We start from the raw sequence: 19,217 nt of genomic DNA, 5'->3' as shown, positions 1-19,217 counted from the left end.
CTGCACACACAATAAATTTTATTCAGTATGCAATATTCCCAAGAGTTTCACAGTAAAGATTTTCAAGAGAAACAGCTGTGGTTTGAAAAGATTTATGATAATCCAGATGGTTTATTTGCTGGTAAATCCACTTGTTCATTTAAAATTAAAGTCTTTCAGTAAAGTTGCATGCCTTCATTGTGATTTTATATAAAATATATATTTTGCTCCTTGCACATGTGGTTGAGGGTTTTTTAGGGGGGTGGAGGATGCATGCATGTGTGCATTTGAGCACACTCATGTGTAAAGATGCCGACATTGACCTGGCTTCTGTTTGAGGTTTCTCTTTTGAAAATGAGAGGGGGGAAAACACATAACAATGTCTCAAATTATTCAGCAATTAAGCTAGCAGCATACCTAAGGGAACTCTTTATGACAGCAGAAACTATTGGTGAAGAGATATAGTCAGATATCAAGTACCCCATTTGGAGCATGTAGCACTTGGTCTCTCTGGGAATTGCCACTCTCAACTTCTGACATATGATGGTGTAATCATATCTCACAATTATATTACTGATTACAGATTGCTTTATGAGCTGAACATATGCAGGTATTACTGGTAGAATTACTACCTCCTGGGAATCTGGAAAGTAAATGATTCCAAACCACCCTCTCAAGACTGAGAAAAAGAGGAGCTAAATGGTAGGAAGGAGGGCCATGGAAAATTAAGAATGGGGAGCATTTGTTGTCAGTGCCCACTTTTGCTCCAGCTCTTCTGGATACTTCCTGACTGCCTGGGGACTCCCAATGCCATCTCTCACCTTCTTGGTAGCATCCTGGCCTATAAAAGCTCTCCCTCTCCTCTCTCTCTCTCTCTTTAGAACTCAACTGTCCAGCACAGTCCCCCTCAGAACCCAGTATGACTGAAGTTAATTAGATCTTCCTCATACAATGCTCCCATTTCTCACCCCCATGTCTTTGCACTGACCTTCCCATTGATCTGGAAGGCACTCCCTTCTCACCTCCACATCATCATATCACTCTCTTCTTTCAAGATGCAGTTGAAGTATCACCTTCTACTTGAAGCTTTTCCTGATCTGTCCCATCCCAATTGTGTGTCCTCCCACCTAAACTACCTTATATTTCAGTGTTTTGTATTTACTTATATTCTCTTGATATTTCTTCTATATATATACATATGAAGGAAGGGGCTGAGTTAGCATAAATAAGGGGGTTAACATGACAAGTGGTGGGGTGGTAGAATTGTCACGATTTGGCAACTGGTTGGATATGTAGGGTAAGGGAGACTCAAAGCTAACTCCCAGGTTGGGAACTTGAATTACTGAAAGGATTGTGGTACCCTCAACAGAAATTAGAAAGTTCCAAAGAGAGATGGCTGCGGAGGCAAAGATCATGGGTTATCTCGCCCATTTAACACATTTTTATTTTGGTAGTAGTTATCAAAAGGATGCATGTGGTCTAAATTTAGATATTGCCTAGGACTTTGAAGGAAGTATTTGGAATTGGGAGTCTCTTAGCATTCCTCAAGTCACAGCATGAATGTTCCTACCTATTGCAAATGAGAGCTCTGGGTTCTTTGGGGAAAATCAGTTAACTCCTCTGCACATTGACTGCCTCACCTCTGACAAGGCATTAAAAAGCCAGTGGTGCACACCATAGAGAATATGGGGCTTGCATACAGAATGAAAAGAAGTGAACTTTGATATCCCTCTACCACTATTAGACTTTCTTCTGCTTCAAAACCAGAGTGCAAGTATCCCCAACTTTTACAAGGCATTATGTTCTTCAAAACTATATTGCTGGTGGTAGTGGTGGTGTTCAGGCATGACCCCCTTTTGGTGTTTGCATTTCCTTCTCCAGATTACTTTTTTGCAGATGAGGAACTGAGGCAAACAGGGGCTAAGTGACTTGCCCAGGGTCAAACGGCTAATAAGTGTCTGAGGCCAGATCTGAGCTCCTGATGATAAGTTTCCCTGATGCTGAGCCAGTGCTCTATCTACTACACCAATTATCAAACGTGTATAGCAATAACGTATAGGTTGTGTTGTTGCCTTTGTTTGCATAGGCTGAGCTTCATTGACAGAAGCCATCAGATGACAGGTTAAGGTTGTGAAAAATGAATTATAGGTATTTAGTAAGATAGTATTAAATGAAATGAGTCAGTAATAAAATGCAAAACAGAGAATAGTGAGGGCTGCCCATCTGGGGATGAAGTTGGGATAGTTATGGCCTGCAGACCATCTGGATTGTTGAACCCATTAGCCCTGGTGGCACTCCAGAGGCCTTGTGGGTACCCTTTAGCATGAAGCAAGACCTTTCCATCTCTTCTGATTTCCCATCCATCCTTTCCCCCTGGACAGAAGGTTAACATCTATGCAAACCTGAGAGACTGACCTTGGAAGTACATCAGTGGATTTGTTTAACCACACAGGTCACCACCATGGTTTTGAGACTTGAGAAGGAAGAAAGACCTGTTCTCATAATCAGATTTCTGAACCATCTGGTATTCTAGCCACCTTGGAAATGAAGCCAGGGAATTTCAAACCAGAGTTACAGCTGGTTCGGGGCAACCTATGAGACAGGTGATTCCCTTAACAACAGTATATTCAGTTAGGACAGGCAGGATAGAAAATTTCATCTCCATCGAGACTTAATGGGGTTTTTTTCCTAGAATTTATAGTAGCACCTTGACACATTGTCATGGTAATTACTCTATCATGGAAAATCATATTTCTCCTCTTACTTCAGTTAAATAATTTCTTCATATAAATTCATTTAAATTTTTAAGTAAGCACACCAAATGGTGAGCAGAAGGACTGTGGTTGTTGACTTCGACAGTGGACAGAAACAATGATCTTTAAATCACTTTTTCCCATTTTAGAGCCATTCGTTCTGGAAACAGGGGAAATTAAATCTACTGGTAACCAAAATCCAAATGGCTGTGCCTAAAAATGGCAGTTTCAATTTGTACTTCCACATATTTATTCTGCAAAATTTAGACAGCTTGATCAAATACTCCTTTGAGTGGAGTGTTTGAATATGTACACAAAATGAAGCAGAGAGCTTTCCTACCAGGCACTGATAAAGAGCAAACCCAATTTTTAAAAAAATTTCTGTGTTGAGTTAAGGAATGTGTATGCCTCCATGCAATTTTTGGTGAAATGGTGCACCACTGGCTTTTCAGTCCTCTGTCAGAGCTAAGGCAGCTAATGTACAGAGGAGGTAAGTGATTTTCCGCAGGCTAACCAGGAGCCAAAAGAACCCAGAGCTCTCATTCACAATACTTAGCTGTCTACGAAACAACAATTGTAGAGGTGATAGGGACATAAAATTTTACACTTGTATGATCAAATGATCTTTCCCATGAATTTCAATCAAAACTTATATCAGTAAGAATTTTATAGGACCTCAGGTTTATCATCTTCTTGTTTAAATCTAATTTCTTTGGAATGGGGGAAATGGAAAAGATCTGGGTATTGTGCATTTATTGAAGAGGTCCTAAGTTTTAAGTTGAAAAAAAAAAAAAAACCTTTGTAGGTGCAACAGGGCTAGACTAGCAGAGATTGCTTTTAGACACAATGGTAAAGTAGGAGAAATTAGTCTTTGGATGCTGTCAGACCTTTCTCTGTATGCTATGTACCATACTTCACTTCTCTCCCTACTAGATTCTGAATGAACATATGTGATTGATTGGGGTTCCTCCATCAAGGCCTACTTGTCCCAGACTCTGAAAGAGCCCTTTTCCTTCAAAAACAAACTCCTTTATTCCCTTGATTCCTTTTCATAAAGGAAAGAATCTGATGGAGTAGTAATGTACATGAAATTATTAATAGCAGGTAAATAGCTTAATATGTTATCCTTCCCAGAGATATTATAGCTTAAAAGAGGGTGGATTATTAAACTCTTAAGCCCAGAAAAATGAATTTCTAAGGGTAGAATTTTAAATATTGAGGCAAGTCAGGAATCTAATTTAGAGGAAGGGGGTGGTAAGTTGTATTTTGGGGGAATACATCCCTCAAAGTTCAGCATATGGTTAGGGTTGAAGGATCCTAGTACTGGCTTTGCACATAAGAAAGCATGATTATGAACTGACTTTACAAGATTCCCTTCATTTATAAATCATCTTTCTTCCTTGTTGCTTTGACAATACTATTTTGTCGCTCCCCAATTTTAGACCCTCCTGTTATTCTCTGGCTCTTTGAGGATAAATTGGCTCAATAAATTGGCTCTAGTAAAGTTAGTCCAATTGATGAAACTGGAAGACCCAAATAAAGACTGAAACTCACCGTCAGTGAAGGTCTGCAGAATCTGTTGAGTCTTTTATTGTAAGGACACACTTAAAGTGTTTCTTGATCTTTTGATGAAAAATATTTTGTACATGCCAAGAAACTGCTGGTGTACTATAAGATAATTGTAAGATTGTGTCTTTCTATGTAGCTAAGTGTTAGACTGCATTAAAAAAAATTTATTTAATTTTTTGGTCCAGCCCAGTGAAATTACATACACAATTTATATCGTTCTCTTCTGGGTAAAGAAGCATTTTAATCTATCTATGGTTTGTTTCTTTGCAAAAGGTACCACTACTTCTTTTCCTATAATCCTCAGTAAGTTTTTTTTTTTAAAACTGGAATACCAATTTATAAGCTTTTGATAGCTTATGGAGTGCTGTCACCAAAAACCTTGTCTGTGATATCCTTTGCACCCTTATATATGACAGTTATCTTCTCTCCTGTTCTTTGTCCTGTTTGCATCCTCACCCAAGGATGATGCCTAAGTGTTATATCTTTGCCCCATATTACTTGATGTGCTTTGGCATCTTTTTGAGAGCCTCTTAAATCTCTTCTGATCCCTCAGTACATAACAGCTGTACCTTAGGATGCCTTTGTGCCTTGATGGTAAAATATATATTATCAGAAAGTGTGCATAATACCACTTATTCCCCCCTGAATTTACCAAGTTTACCAAGAAAAATACAGATCAGATAAAAGCATCAATTTTTAGTAGACATTTACTTTTATGTCTCTTTAAAGCTAAAACCTAGCAAAAATATGCACCTTGCTTAATGTTGACAGCATTTTGTATAAATGTTTTCTTCTAGAAGATGAGGCTAGGGTTGGGAGAGAGGTGATGACAGAAGAGCCCCTAGGTCACATGAGCAGTCACTAACCTCTGTTGTCTGAAAGGGGTCATATTAATAGTCGCCAGGCTATGTATTCTGGATATCTCGGGCTTCATGAGTTGTTACCAGCCCCTGACTGGGGGTTTTCCAAATCATTTCCAGCTTAATTTAAAATACGGTGACAATGTAATCATCTAAGTCTTAAGGGTGGGGACTCCAAAAGTACTATAAAAAGAATTTTTTTCCAAGTGATTGTGTCATTTTGTCATTTTGATTAACTATCCTTCCCTTTAGTTGCCACCTTCAAATTCCTTGAAATACCAGCATTGCTGGCAGTAGTAGATGAACTTAAAGCCTTTTTCTTCAACTTGGATAAAGAGAATAAATGTGATTTAGAATGAAAGGCAAAGTGTCAGTGACTGAGAGGTTATTACTGTTCTCATGCTCCTTATTATTTCTAAATTGTACATTCTTTTAAAGTATATGATTTGTTCATCGCCGTCAAGCAAGCCTGTTCACAGACATTTCTAAAAACCTTTTCATTTCTCTCTGTAGGTTGTTGTTTCGTAACATTTTATACAAGAAAAGCTGCACTTGAGGCTCAGAATGCACTGCACAATATTAAAACCTTACCTGGGGTGAGTCCGTTTACTTTTGTACCGAATCACTTTATTGCTTGAAAATGGTCCCTTTCAGCTAAAGCTTCTAGTTATGGTCTCTTAGTGCCAAAAAAAAAAAAAAAAAAATAGCTTTGGTCTTTGGAGGAGTGGGTGCTGACTGACCTCCTCAGTTCATGGGCAGCAACTGTGCCATCTGGCTAGTCCATAAAGTAGGATGGACGTTAACTTTGAAGGAAAGAGCTTCTCAAATAACCTATCCCCTGGCTCTAAAATCAGAGTGACCCCACTGGGCAGCAGCAAGCTGCCAGAGAGCGAAGGGTGGGCTAAGATTTAAAAAGGGGGGAAAAAACCCAACACATACACACAAGGAAAAGCAAATGGAAAAGGTTTTACTCACCAGGAGCCCTTTTTCAAATTTAGTTTCTAGATTCTTTCTTTTGAAAGGACGAAATGTACCCTGCGTAGCCATAATATTAAGCCTCCTAATGGTTTCTAAACAGTCACCAGTGGTTAACAAAGTCAATGTTTTAATACCCATTTTGTGACTTTGTATTGATGTAGGGGGAAAAAATACAGAGCCTACACTGTTTTTCCATTTTCTTCTCAGCAATATTTGACTATTAGTACAATTCACTAGAAATGCCCTGATGACATATACTTAGCTACTTCATCAGAATACCTTATTTCTAAAAGGAATTTTGTGGAAATTTTTATAAATTATGTAATGATGTTAGATTGCATTGTTCTATTTGAATATCTTCACTATTACTTGTAAATCGGCAATGAGTTAACTTAATATCCTAAATGGTTATCTGTTGGTGATAAAGAAGTAACTGCGGTAAGCAGACAAAAGATGATCATTTCATTGGGGCTAGTATAATAAAAATAAATGAATGAGAAATCAACAGTAATAAAATATGTTTACAGTTCACGTTATAGATTTCTATGTTTGTGCCATATGTAATCCCTATACCTTACACCTAAATCAGTCCCCTGAGGGCTAGAAAAGTCTTGAACCTGTACAAGTCCACTTGCATCCTTTCTCACTTGGGAATGTAGTGATGTTTCTTCTGGAGGAAATTATAATGCAATGTAACTCTTTCCACTCAATCCCAAATCCCTCTAAAACAGGGATTCTTAATCTTTTTTTGCAGTCTGATAAAACCTATGGGTCCTTTCACAGAATAATGTTTTTAAATGCATAAAATACATAGGATTGCAAAGGAAACTAGTTATATTGAAATATGGTTGTCAGAATATTAAAAAAACAAGTTCATAGACCCCAGATTAAGAATCTGTTACTTTAGATTCTAAAGTCATTGAATTGTGGTCCTTTTGGACATTTCACTGTCTCTTCAATAAGATGGAAGAAAGTAGGGGAAGAAAAATTAGAGAGCATTCATGATATGGTAACTCTATATATGGTTTGTTTAGAGATTGTGGCTTCCCCAGTTTGGAGAATCTTTAATAAACTTTGTTTTCTTTGGCTTTAAAAAAAAAAAATTGTGGCTTCCATTCAATTTAGCCCCATCCTACACCAGTTTCAATTCCAATGAGACAATTTTTATTAAGTTTAAGTACTGAAGATGGCAGATTATAGGCAACCCAGCTGAACTCTTTCAACATTCCCCTCCATACAACCTTAAAATAATGACTTAGGTCAAATTTTGGAGCCGCAGAGCCAACAAAAATGAGATATTTTTTCTGGCCTAAGGAAACTTAGAAGGTTGGCAGAAGTTTGTAACATCGGGCTGCAAATCTGTCCAGATTCCACAAAAGCAGTGGCAGCAATAGCAGCAGCTTCGGGAGATCTCAGCCCACAGACAGTAAGGGGGTCAGACAACTGATCAAAAAGAGGTTACAGAGAACCCTTTGCTGGCACTGCTTGGCAACTCTATTGCCCGTATGCAGATCTGGGTCATATGTCCAGGGTCTGAGAAATACAGGGGGAGAGGAGGGGAGGACTGTTCACAGTTCCAAGGCCAAGAGAGTGCTAGTGCTTGTGGCTGCAGGGTACCAAAGGCCCTTCCTGAGTAAAGACCAGATTACAGACCAAGAGAGAAGTTACCATACCTCCCAGGATCATACCACCTTGGAAGCACTGAAAATTTGCAGACCCTCAGTACTATCTCTCAAAACAGCAGCATAAAAAAGCCTAAAGTTTGGGATACTGCCTCCTCACCCCAAAGTGAGAAGAGCCCAGCTTTAACATAAAGTTAAAAGTTAAGAAATAGATGGGGAAATGAGCAAACGACAACAGAAGAATTTGACTAGAAAAAAACTACTATAATGTCAGGGAAGACCAAGACCAAGGCCAACTCAGAAGACAACAATGTGAAAATAATTATAAGCAAGGCCTCAAAGAAAGCTGCTAATTGGACCCAAGCAATATCCCAGAAGGCCAAGGAGCTAGAATTACAAGCAAGAATAACCTACCCGGAAAAATTAAGTATAATCTTTTGGGGGAAGACCAGATATTTAATGAAATAGGGAACTTTCAGACATGCCTGATGAAAAGACTAGAGGCAAACAGAAAATTTGTCATTTAAGCACAAGACTCAAGAGAAGCATAAAAAGGTAAACATGAAAAAAGTAATCATAAGGGACTCCATGTAGTTAAACTATTTACATTGCTATATGGAAAGATGATATATGTAATTCCTAAGAACTTTATTAGAGCAGTTAAAAGGACTTTAGATAGGCAGAGGGCACAAATATAAGTCAATTGTGTTCAGATGATCTCCAAAAAACAATGAAGGATTGAGAAAGAAGAATGCACTGGGAGAAGGGGGAAAAGAGAGGTAGAATGGGGAAATTTTTCTCACATGAAAGAGGCATACAAGGAAGAGATTTTAAAATAGAGAGGAAAAAGGGAGGAACGCTTGAGCCTCACTCTCACTGGAATTGGTTCAAAGAGGGAAGAATATATGTACACACTCTGTTGTGTATAGAATTATAACTTGCCCAAGGGGAGTGATAAAAAGGATGGCAGTGGTTAAAAGCAAAATAGGCTTTTTAGAAGGGACAGGATAAAAAAAGAAAGGAGAAGAAGGAGAAGGGAGGAGAAAGAGGAGGAGGAGAAAAAGGAGAAGGAGAAAGAGGAGGAAAAGAAGAAGAAGAAGATGATGATGATGATGATGGAATAGAGGGAAATACAGGGTTTGCAGTCATAACTGAGAATGGGAATGGGATTATCACAAAATGAAGGCTACTAGTAAAATGGATTAAGAACCAGAATCCAACAATATGTTGTTTACAAGAGACACACTTGAAACAGAAAGATACATGTAGAGTTAAAATAAAGGGATGGAACAAAATCTAAGATGCTTCAGCTAAATTTAAAAACAATCAAGAATAACAATCACAATCTCAGACAAAGCAAAAATAGACCTAATTAAAAGGGATAATCAGGGAAACTACATTTTTCTAAAGGTACCTTAGACAAATTAGTATCAAAAATTTTGCAGCAAGTTTCTCTGATAAAAGTCTCAATTCTCAAATATATACTGAATATAGAACTGAGTCAAATTTATAAAAAGAAGAACTACTTATTCCACAACCATAAATAGTCAAAGGATATAAGCAAGAAGTTTTCAGATGAAAAACTATTTGTAGTCATAAAAAATGCCCTAAATCACTAGCAATTAGAAAAAGGCAAATTAAGACAACTCCGAAATATCACTTTACACCTATCAGAAATGACAAATACTGCAGGGGATGAGGGAAAATAGATATACAATAAACTGTTGGTAGAGTTGTAAACTGGTCCAGCCATTCGGGAGAACAGCTTGGAACTAGGACCAAAGTGCAGGAAAACTATGCATACCCTTTGACCCAGCAATACCACTATTAGGTCTGTATCTCAAAGAGATTGAAGTAAAAGGAAGAGGGCCTATGCATACAAAGATATTTATAACAACTCTTTTTTTGTGATGGCAAAGAATTAAATTGAGAAGATGGTCATCAGTTGGGGAGTGGCTGAACAAGCGATGGCATATGATTTTGAGAGAGTACTGTTGTGCTGTGAGAAATGGTGAGGGAGATAGTTTCAGAAAAGCATGTCAAGACCTATGTGAACTGATGCAGAGTGAAGTAAGAAGAACCAGGAGATCACTGTGCACACTAACAGCAATGTTATCATGATGATCAACTGTGAAAGACTTGGCTACTTTGATTAATACTCTAATTAATTAAATTAAGTGACCCAAGACAATTCCAAAGGAATTATGATGAAAAGAAATGCTATCTACCTACAGAGAGAGAACTAACGAATCCGAGTAAAAATGGAAGTATAATTTCCGCACTTTATTTTTCTTGCTTTTTTTTGCAATATGTCCATTATGGAAATATGTTTTTGTATGTTCTCACAACATTGTATAATTGATATCATACTGTTTGACTTCTTAATAGGTGGGAAGTAATAGAAGGGAGAGAGAGAATTTGGAACTCAAAATTTAAAAAGAAAAAATGTTAAAAAAATAAGTAATAATTTTTGAAAAATAGTTTAAATGTTTTGCATATGCGATTGCTTTGGTAAAGGATACAACTATTAAACCAAGTATATTTAGTATTCAAGGACAGCACTTCTACATTAAAATATGCAGTATTATTTTAGCTTTGTCCTCTATTCTATCCATCCATAGTTTTACTTAACATAAAAACAAATGTTTCCTATGTGAATTTTTACAGTCAGCTTAAAGAGGAATCAGTGTTAGTCACAATTAGTGGATGGAGTACCTAATGAAAATCGTTAAATGGCTTAGCTAGTGATAAAAAATTCAATAGTTTGTCTTTCCCAGGCCCCCAGTCAGACTTAAAAATCATTTCTTACTCCTGTTTCTGGAAGGAAAATTCTTAAAGAAGTCTTAGCATGTGTAATCATTTACAGGGTTTTAGTGTCTGTGTGTTCATATGTGTTTGGAACTATACTATTAGCATTTAGTGGATGGATCTGCAAATCTAGACCATATTTTACCTTCATGAAAAACTGGTTAATTTAAATTCATCACCTCTGCTAAAGAAAGAACAAAAATTCTTATCTTTTCATTGTGTCAGTTTCAGTTCTGCACATTTTATTTTTATTACTAGCCTTTATGTCACCTTTATTTCCCAAAATAGTTCTCCTCCCTCTCCTTCTCAAAGAGCCATCCCTTAAAATAAAGGAAGTAAAGGAAAGCATTTTAGCAAAACTAACCAACAAATCAACAGGAATCTTCACAGCATATTTAGTGTTGTTCACCCATAGACCCCCAGCTCTGCTGAAATGAGAAGGATACTTTTCTCCTCTCTTTCACCACCAAGCTTTAACAACTTTTTTTTTTTTTAAACACCTAATATGTACTGAGCATTGTGGGAAACCCTGGGGAGAAAGACACAGTGGTTGATGAAATACAGTCTCAACTGTCATCTAACAGGCTGGAAATGACAAATAGATCTTCATAGGTGAAGGACAGCATATGACATCTAACAGTGGATCCATTGTATACGGTGAAAAACAGTAAGGTGAGCCGTGAGCGTTTTAAAAAGCCTTAATATGGTGCAGATCTACATCAAACAAATTATATCTTTTTTCTAAAACTTAGCTGGATATCTGCCTTTCATTCTGCCTTTAAATCCCTGTGCACAGCTGAGTTACAGAGTGGTGACTATTTATTAAGAAATCCCTTTGTAACTACGAGAATCTGCATATCCTTGTTTTGAGAGAGAAAGAGAGCTGGGTTATTATTTTTTTTACATTTCAGTTTCATCTGCCCAATTACTCGAGGCAGGTTAAATGAAAAATCTGAAAAGCCATGTTGGATTTGTAGGCTTTGAGCTTCTTCAGCCCACTCAGTGTGTGCTACGTTTGCGGTTCCAAAGTGTAGAGAGTGTTATACATCCTGCTTTTATGTATAGCTTTATCTGATAAACACCACCCTTAAGAGCTACATGAAAAAACCATGAAAGCAGTGTCTTTCAGCTGTATCCTTTTGGTGGACATGAAGAAATGGGACCAGACATAAATGATTAATGCATATTCTTGGAAGGAAATATTGCAGGGTGCCTTGCTGTTTGATTACAAGCCTTGGAATTAGTCAACATTTCCATAATTCTAAACCAATATACACCTGTTTTCCCACTGTGATGTGAAGGCACAACTTAATTTAACAGAAACCCTGCTGGGCTAAATCTCTCATTAAATACCAAGCCTGCTCGGTAATTTAAAGTTGTAGCACCACTATTTTAACGGTGGCCTTCCATATTATAAAATTAATAAGAAATTAAGGCTGTATTTTGTTATATTGCTCACTTTCTGACTTTTTCTTTGAAAAAGATGATAAGAAATGTGCATCAGCAACTGACACTTTTATGCTTTTCTGGATATAATCATGTCCCTGTGGATAAAATCCATTTTATTAAAAAGAAAGAAAAATCCTGCTCCTTTTCTTTTTAAATGGCTAAAACTCCTCATTTAAAATACAAATAGATTTCTTTGTAAATCATATTTCTTTTTTGTGGTAGTTCCTTTGTTCATAAGCAACTTTCATTATGTTACCAAACTTGATGTGGGTATTTATTTTCTCTTTATGTACTATCTTTTCACAAAGAGAACAAAGGACTGGGTCACTGGAAATAAACCAAAGCCTATGGCACTGTCTGCTGAGGAGGTGAATGCATCTGCTGTTAGATTTTTTATTTAGGGTGTCCACACTCTGTTTCTGACTTTTTGACATCTTTACCTTTGGGTGTAACTTGGAAAGGGTCAGGACTTTATTGATCAAGCGTTAAGGGGCAGGGCAAAGCAATTATGGGTATTTTCTTCAAAGCTTTCTTCACCTAGCTTCCTGAGAAAGACAAGGATTCGGTTATCACCCAGAAATTCTCAGCTCAAGCCCTGATTAAGAAGAGGGTAGGGGAATAAATGCAGTGGTTAATAGAGGAAACTGAGCATAAAGAGCCTTATACTTGGTTTCACTGAGAAAAGAAAAAAGGTTACAGAACCACAAAAATGTTAGTGCTAGTAGAAGAGTCCTTAGAATCTACTCTAGAGATGCTTTAGTCATGGCCACTTCAGGCAGTCTTGGGGAAACCTATGGACCAGCTCTTTCTCAGAATGTTATTAAAACAAACTACGTGGATGTACAAAGGAAACCATTGCATAATGATAGCTAACATTTTTATATAGCACCTAATATATGCCAGGCACTTTGCAAAGCATTTTACAGATAGTATCTCCTCAACTTTGTGAGGCAAATGCTATGATTTTCTCCCTTTTACTGATGAGAAAACTGAAACAAACAAATGTTAATTCACTTGGCCAGGGTCACTCAGATCTTCTTAACTCCAGGCTCTATCCACTGCTCTATCCACTGTGCCACATATCTGACCCTGAATATTGAACACAATATATCCAGTTTATCAAAATAGTTCTCAAAAGTGGTTAAGAACCCCCTATCTTATCAAACCCATTAATTTTTTTTTACAGATATTATTAAAGTAGCTGGCATTTGTATGGTGCCTTAAGGTTTGCTAAACATGCTATGTAATCACATTTGATCCTTAAAACAAACTTATTGTTGTGTAAGTACTATGGGTATTATTCTTCCTACCTTATAAGGAGGAAATTGAAGTTCAAAACGCAATGGTTTACTCCTGGCCACACAGCAATATCAGAGACATTACCTAAACTCGGGCCTTCCTAAGTCCAAGCCCAGCACTCTTACTACTACATGTATGCTGATAAGGAGTAAACTGGAGGCAAATTTACCCAAGGTCACACAGGCACTACATAGCCACGCTAAAACTCAAACCCACTTCTGATTTCATATTCACCATATTTTGCTGCCCTCCAACATTCCTGTCTTCATTTTCAGATATTCCAAGTCTTTTAGATGCCAAGGATCAAGAATACTGGTGCCATCTCTTGGCCTGGAATAAAAGAGCCTACTAGCTCTGGGAAGACAGGGAGGGTAAAGTCCAAAGGAAGGTGGAGAAATAGGGAGTGATATTAGGAATGCCATTTCTCTTGGAGAAAACACTGGCCAAGCTTGGATGCTAGGAATAGTATCAAGAGAACTGGGAAGGATTTGTTTGACAATGAGGCCTTAGTGAAAGGACCCAGAACGAAGAAAAACCAAGTACCAGCTAAAGCAATTGAATAAATGTTAGGTGCAGTGCCCAGTTAAAAATGCTAAGTGTGATACTTCTTTAGTCATTTTTATTCATTAAATATTAATACCACACTTATGTGCTTTGGTGTTTTGCCTCTTCTAAAGGAGTACTTATATTTGCCTGATGATCTCTGGTGCATCATGCTTTCTGAAACTGAGTATTCATGATGTTGTCTACCTAGACTACTGGACAACCAGTAAATTCTAATACATTATCTGATAAACATCACCCTTAACAGCTTCATGAAAATGGGGTCAGTGGAAGGTATACTGTGCAAATTGAGTAGCACTGTTTAATTTATCTTTCTGGTACTTAGTAAAATGCCTAGCACTTAGTAGGAGCTTAATAAATTATGGCTGAATTGAATTGAGTTTTTTTCCATATATTTCTTGGCCCTTTAGAGACTCACACAAAATTTTCCTGTCCCTAGCATTCACTGATAGTGGAACAGATTACACAAGCTTTGGAATGACTCTGTTGTTTGGGGCTTCATGTAGGCACAGACCAAGTGGTAGTGTTACTTAATAGAAATGCTATCATGTGCCATTATTTTTGCCTAGGGAGAAAACCTTGTTAAAAAAAAAAACTTGCAAGATTCATCTTGTTTTGGCTGAGTTAATTTAGCTTAATTAAAAATAAAATTGAAAAGACCTTAATTGAGCCACAGAGAAACTCCCAATATCTTTTCAATAATCAAATGTTCAGGGCTAAGTGTCCTTGTGCAGATGACAGAATTAGGCCTTGTCTCTCTTTATCCAAGGTCTTAACACGTATTGTCTCTAGCAATAAGGTCTTTTGATTGAAAATCTACAGCAATGTCATTAGAGCATTCACTGTATAAATTAATTTAATTAAAGATGTAATAACAGAGAGAAATACAGTTTTGAGAAAGCTCTTAAAATTTTAACAGCAAGGAGGAGTCTGCAGAATTTGCATGTCTTGTAAAATATTAATTGCAAATTTCTTCCAGACATTTTCTCCTAGCTGTTCCTATCCTTCTTTTTAGAGTTGCTACTGGTTTTATTAAATGCAGTTTATATTGAAAAGTCATTGCCCTGAAGCGAACATTTGTTTAGAATGTCTTATTTTAGCAGTGGTGTACAGAAAGGTATTTTATAATTGTAAGGGTGTGCTGATTTTAGATTTCAGAAAAATTGGCGGTCATAAGGACCAAGGACAGAGACAATGAGATAGAAGAGTGAGGCACTTTGAGGTTGGATTGAATCTGTCCACACCAAGGGAGGTATCTGAGAGTCTGAATAGCTCATTAGCATACAAAATCTGTCTAGGCTTTAGCCAAGACATTGAACTTTTTCTCAGGACTTAAAATGCCTGGTACTTTTTACCCAGGGGCCGCTAAGTGGTGCAGTGAATAGGGTGCTGGGCCTAGAGTTATGAAGATCTGAGTTCAGATGTGACCTCAGACACTTACTAGCTGTATGACCCTAGGCAAGTCACTTAACTTCTGTTTGCTTTAATTCACTGGAGAAGGAATTGGTAAACCACTTGAGTATCTTTCTGGAGGAAACCTCATAGACAAAATGTGCTGTGGTCTGCAGGGTCACAAAAAAGAGTTAGAAACAGCTGAACTACTGAACAACTCCTTGACTCCATACCTGCGATACCCATCATTGAAAGATCTGAGTAGATTTATACTATTGTAAAAATGGCAACAGACTGCTGAAAGGGATGGTTTTGTGGAAGAGAGATTAGCCTCATTTTGCTTAGCCCATAGGGCAGATGAGAGGAGTAATTGTGAAAGACTCATTGGTGATAGTTTCATAGTATCTGACTCTTCATGAGGAAAAGCTTCCCCACAATTGTAGATGTACCATAATGAAACCAGTAAAAGGGTCTCATAGGAAGCAGAGCACCCTTTTGCTGAAGGATGCCGAAGAAGATTATATCTATCCAGGTAAAAGGGACTTTGAGGTCCCTACCACCTGGGACATGTCTTTCACTATGCATCTTCCAGGGTGATGGGAGATTGCCGTAGATAAGTGTGCATGTTTGCATAAGTTTATGCACCTGTGTCTAAGTAAAATTCAGATTTATAATCAAGCACCTTTTCCACTTGGGCTATCAACCTAAGCAAGTACACCCTCTGACCTTTAGACCTGTCATTTCATTCCTCAAAATATTCATTTTGCTTCTTTTTTTAAAGGGGCACTATAATGCCTGTTTGGCTTATAACTTGTGTGCTAACATGGTGCCATATGCTTGATTACGATCATTCCTGCCATCCACCATACTTAATTGGAGTATGGTGAGGTTCAGTTAGCTAATGTATGCACAAGACTTTGAAGAATGGGGTAAATAAATATAATAAAGTATCTTTCATATTTTTGATAATTTATATAGACCTTTTTCTCAAGGAATGATCCAATAGGGAGAAGTTTTCTATTGTAGAATGTATAAATATGACTAGAAAGTTTCGTATTCATTTTAAAGAACTTCTCCTGGATAGACAGAATTTAGGAACAGTCTTCCTCCACACTAAGCCTGTGGTGTTTAAATGCTTACGCCCAGCAGGGGCAAAATCTAAAGAAAGGAAAACCTTTCCTGCTCCCTCTTGCCAGAGTGGTTTATGGCTTGTGGGGGAGGAGGGGTCAACATAGAAGCACATGTAGCTTGATTTACTTTTAACCCCCCTATAGAATATGCTTCATGAATGCAGAGACGGTTTGGTTTTTGTCTTTGTAAATTCAGCACCTAACATACAGAACACACTTAATAAGTGTTTGTTGAATTTCTGAAAACTAGCATTGTGATTGTACCCTTATGTAGGAGAGAAGAGAGGTCCTTTCACACCTACTGTGAAGCAGCAAGTTAAGTATCATTGAGCCTGGTCTCAGGAAACCAAAGAGATTTTGTTTTTGTGAATTAGATCAAGGGGGGTGCTGGTAAATGATTAACAACTAGTCTGCCTCCCCCCAAAAATGTAGCACTTTTAAGTTTAATCTATGTTGTTAATATTTAATTGATCACTTTCTCAAGTCTAAACAATCAACAAAGCAATATATGAAGCCCTGCTTTTCATAGCCTTTACTGGTTTGCAAGGTGTAAGTTCTCACACTGAAAATTTAACAATCTGTTCCAATTGGAGCAGGCACTAGCAAACACACACACACACACACACACACACACACACACACACACACACACACACACACACACACACACACACACACACCCTGTTCTATCTATTGAAATTTACTGTATTACAAATTAAAATATCTTAGTATTATTGTGAAAATTGTTTTGACCTCACAATTTTGCTGAAAGGGTCTTGGATGGCCCCCAGGGATCCCTAAACCACACTTTGAGAGTTTCTGATATAGAATAAAAGTAAAGTTCTGGTAAAAGATTCCAAATGGGGCTAACCCAGTTGAAGTAGACCTAATTCAATTGTTTTGACCTGTATTTCCAGATAAAAGGAGGTTGGAAAGCTAGATCAAGTGACTAAATGAACTGACAGCCATGGGGGTTTTAAATCAAAGAAAAGGAGAGGGTAGATTGTAGTCATGAGTTCAGGACTGTTGGAGGCCTGTTTTTTTCTTTTGTTTTGTTATTTTTACTTTGTAAGGCATACTTCTCTCCCCTACTGTCCTCTCCCCCCACCCCCGTATGCATAATGGAAAACATTGGGAATATATAGTCCAGTACTGGAAATTTCATTTTACAAACAATATTTCAGGAAAAACTGTATTCCATCCATTAAAGGAGAGATGAGTTTATATCGCCTATATGGAGTATGATGAAAAGGAAAGAATGTCAGGATGACATAATTAAATTAACTCCATTGGGTTTCAGAAGTACTCATTCCTCTGGTTAGCTCCCAATAAAGTTTGAGCCAGTTTCTATACAACTCAGTCCCCAAAAGATAGATAGAGCTTCAAAAAGAAGTTTGGTGAAAAGCTACCAACCCAATTAAAGGTTCAGATGTGAACTGATGTAAGGGGAAAGGTTATAGTGTTGAAATGAAATTTTAAAAAAAGTTGAAGTAAAGTTGACTATGTGGGCAGTTGTCCAAGTAATGGGACTCTGTCGAAGACTCATCACCTGAATAATTTAGTGGGATCCAGGACAGAGAATGAATCATTGACTCATGGACTGGTCACTGCTGTAGAGATTGTAGCAAACAGAAACAGGTTTAGCACTGGCTTTAATAGTTCTCTTCTTCTTGAGCTTTAGATTTCTTAGAAGAGACTAGTAATATAAAAGGAATGTGGTCCCCAGCATTCCATAGGATTCTAAATGAAAATTTTGTGGAAAGAGATGCTTTGAATAGTTCCGTGGCAAAGCCAGGCTTGGATGGAGAAGTATACCAAAGGTAACAAACAAATCACAATTATTACCCACTAAGCTAAGTGAAAATTAGCTTAGGATAATGGACTTCTATAGATAACACAAGAGCATATGACAGAGGAGATGATATTAAAGAGTGAGAAACCTGAAAATTCTAGACCTTGCCCTATCTCTAGTTTGCTCATTCTATTCAATCCAACATGCTGTGTAGCTTCCAGACAAGTGGTCAAGCCTTAGCTTGGAGCCCTGCAATCTATTGCATTCTTGGATATAAATATCACATCTATAAAATAGTGATTAGTAATAATTGTTAAGTAGTTTCTCCTGCCATAAAGCCTAAATGTTTCCCCTTGTTCTTTTCAACATGGCACCTCTTTGTGTTCCCTAGAGGACCAAGTAAAACAAATCAAATTCCTCTTCCACATAACAGCCCTTTAAAACACTTAAGATCATAGTTTTAGAACTGGAAAGGATCTTTAAAGTCAACCAGTCTGATTCCATTTTTCAGATGAAGAAGGAAACTGAGCTGGTCACAAAAATAATAAGTTGCTGAGTCTGGCTTTGAACCCCGCTCCTCTGACTCCAAGTCCAGTGCTCTTGACACAGTGCAATCTGAAGACAGCCATCATGTTCAATCTACATCTTTTTCATCTTCAGGCTAACCGTCCCCAATCCTTTGACTGGTCCTTTCATGGGGGGTATCAAGCCCACATAAACTTTCAATATCCTCACTGAGAACAATGCCCTTCCTAAAATGATGCCCCACTGAACTGAACATAATAATCAGGGCAGATTATAACAGAACTGTCACCTTTCTTAGACTATGATGGCTCTTTGAATTTAGCCTAAGATTGCTTTCACTTTCTTGGCTACCATTCCACACTGTTGATCCGTATTAAGAATGTAGTTCGCTAAAAGTTCCAGACGTTTCTCAAACAAATTGAACTGTTCTCTGGCTACACCTTCCCCATCCTGCATGTGAATAGTTGATTTTTTGAACCCATGAGTAAGAATTTACA

The 19,217-nt window shown here is 37.6% G+C and overlaps 1 protein-coding gene across 47 annotated transcripts in view; it reads left to right on the top strand.

The window, feature by feature from the left end:
• The window catches only part of CELF2 (CUGBP Elav-like family member 2), a 620,126-nt gene that overhangs the window by 475,267 nt on the left and 125,642 nt on the right, over positions 1-19,217 (top strand). For all 47 annotated transcript variants that reach the window (XM_072653373.1, XM_072653356.1, XM_072653346.1 and 44 more), the window contains one exon: positions 5,675-5,757. In XM_072653373.1, the coding sequence (XP_072509474.1) occupies positions 5,675-5,757 (83 nt within the window). The remainder of the gene's footprint in view (positions 1-5,674; positions 5,758-19,217) is intronic.

The sequence above is a fragment of the Notamacropus eugenii genome, chromosome 3 (genome assembly GCF_028372415.1).
Source record: "Notamacropus eugenii isolate mMacEug1 chromosome 3, mMacEug1.pri_v2, whole genome shotgun sequence".
Taxonomy (NCBI): domain Eukaryota; kingdom Metazoa; phylum Chordata; class Mammalia; order Diprotodontia; family Macropodidae; genus Notamacropus; species Notamacropus eugenii.
The sequence above is the reverse complement of the archived record's forward strand: the minus strand, read 5'-3'. Positions and strand labels throughout refer to the sequence as shown.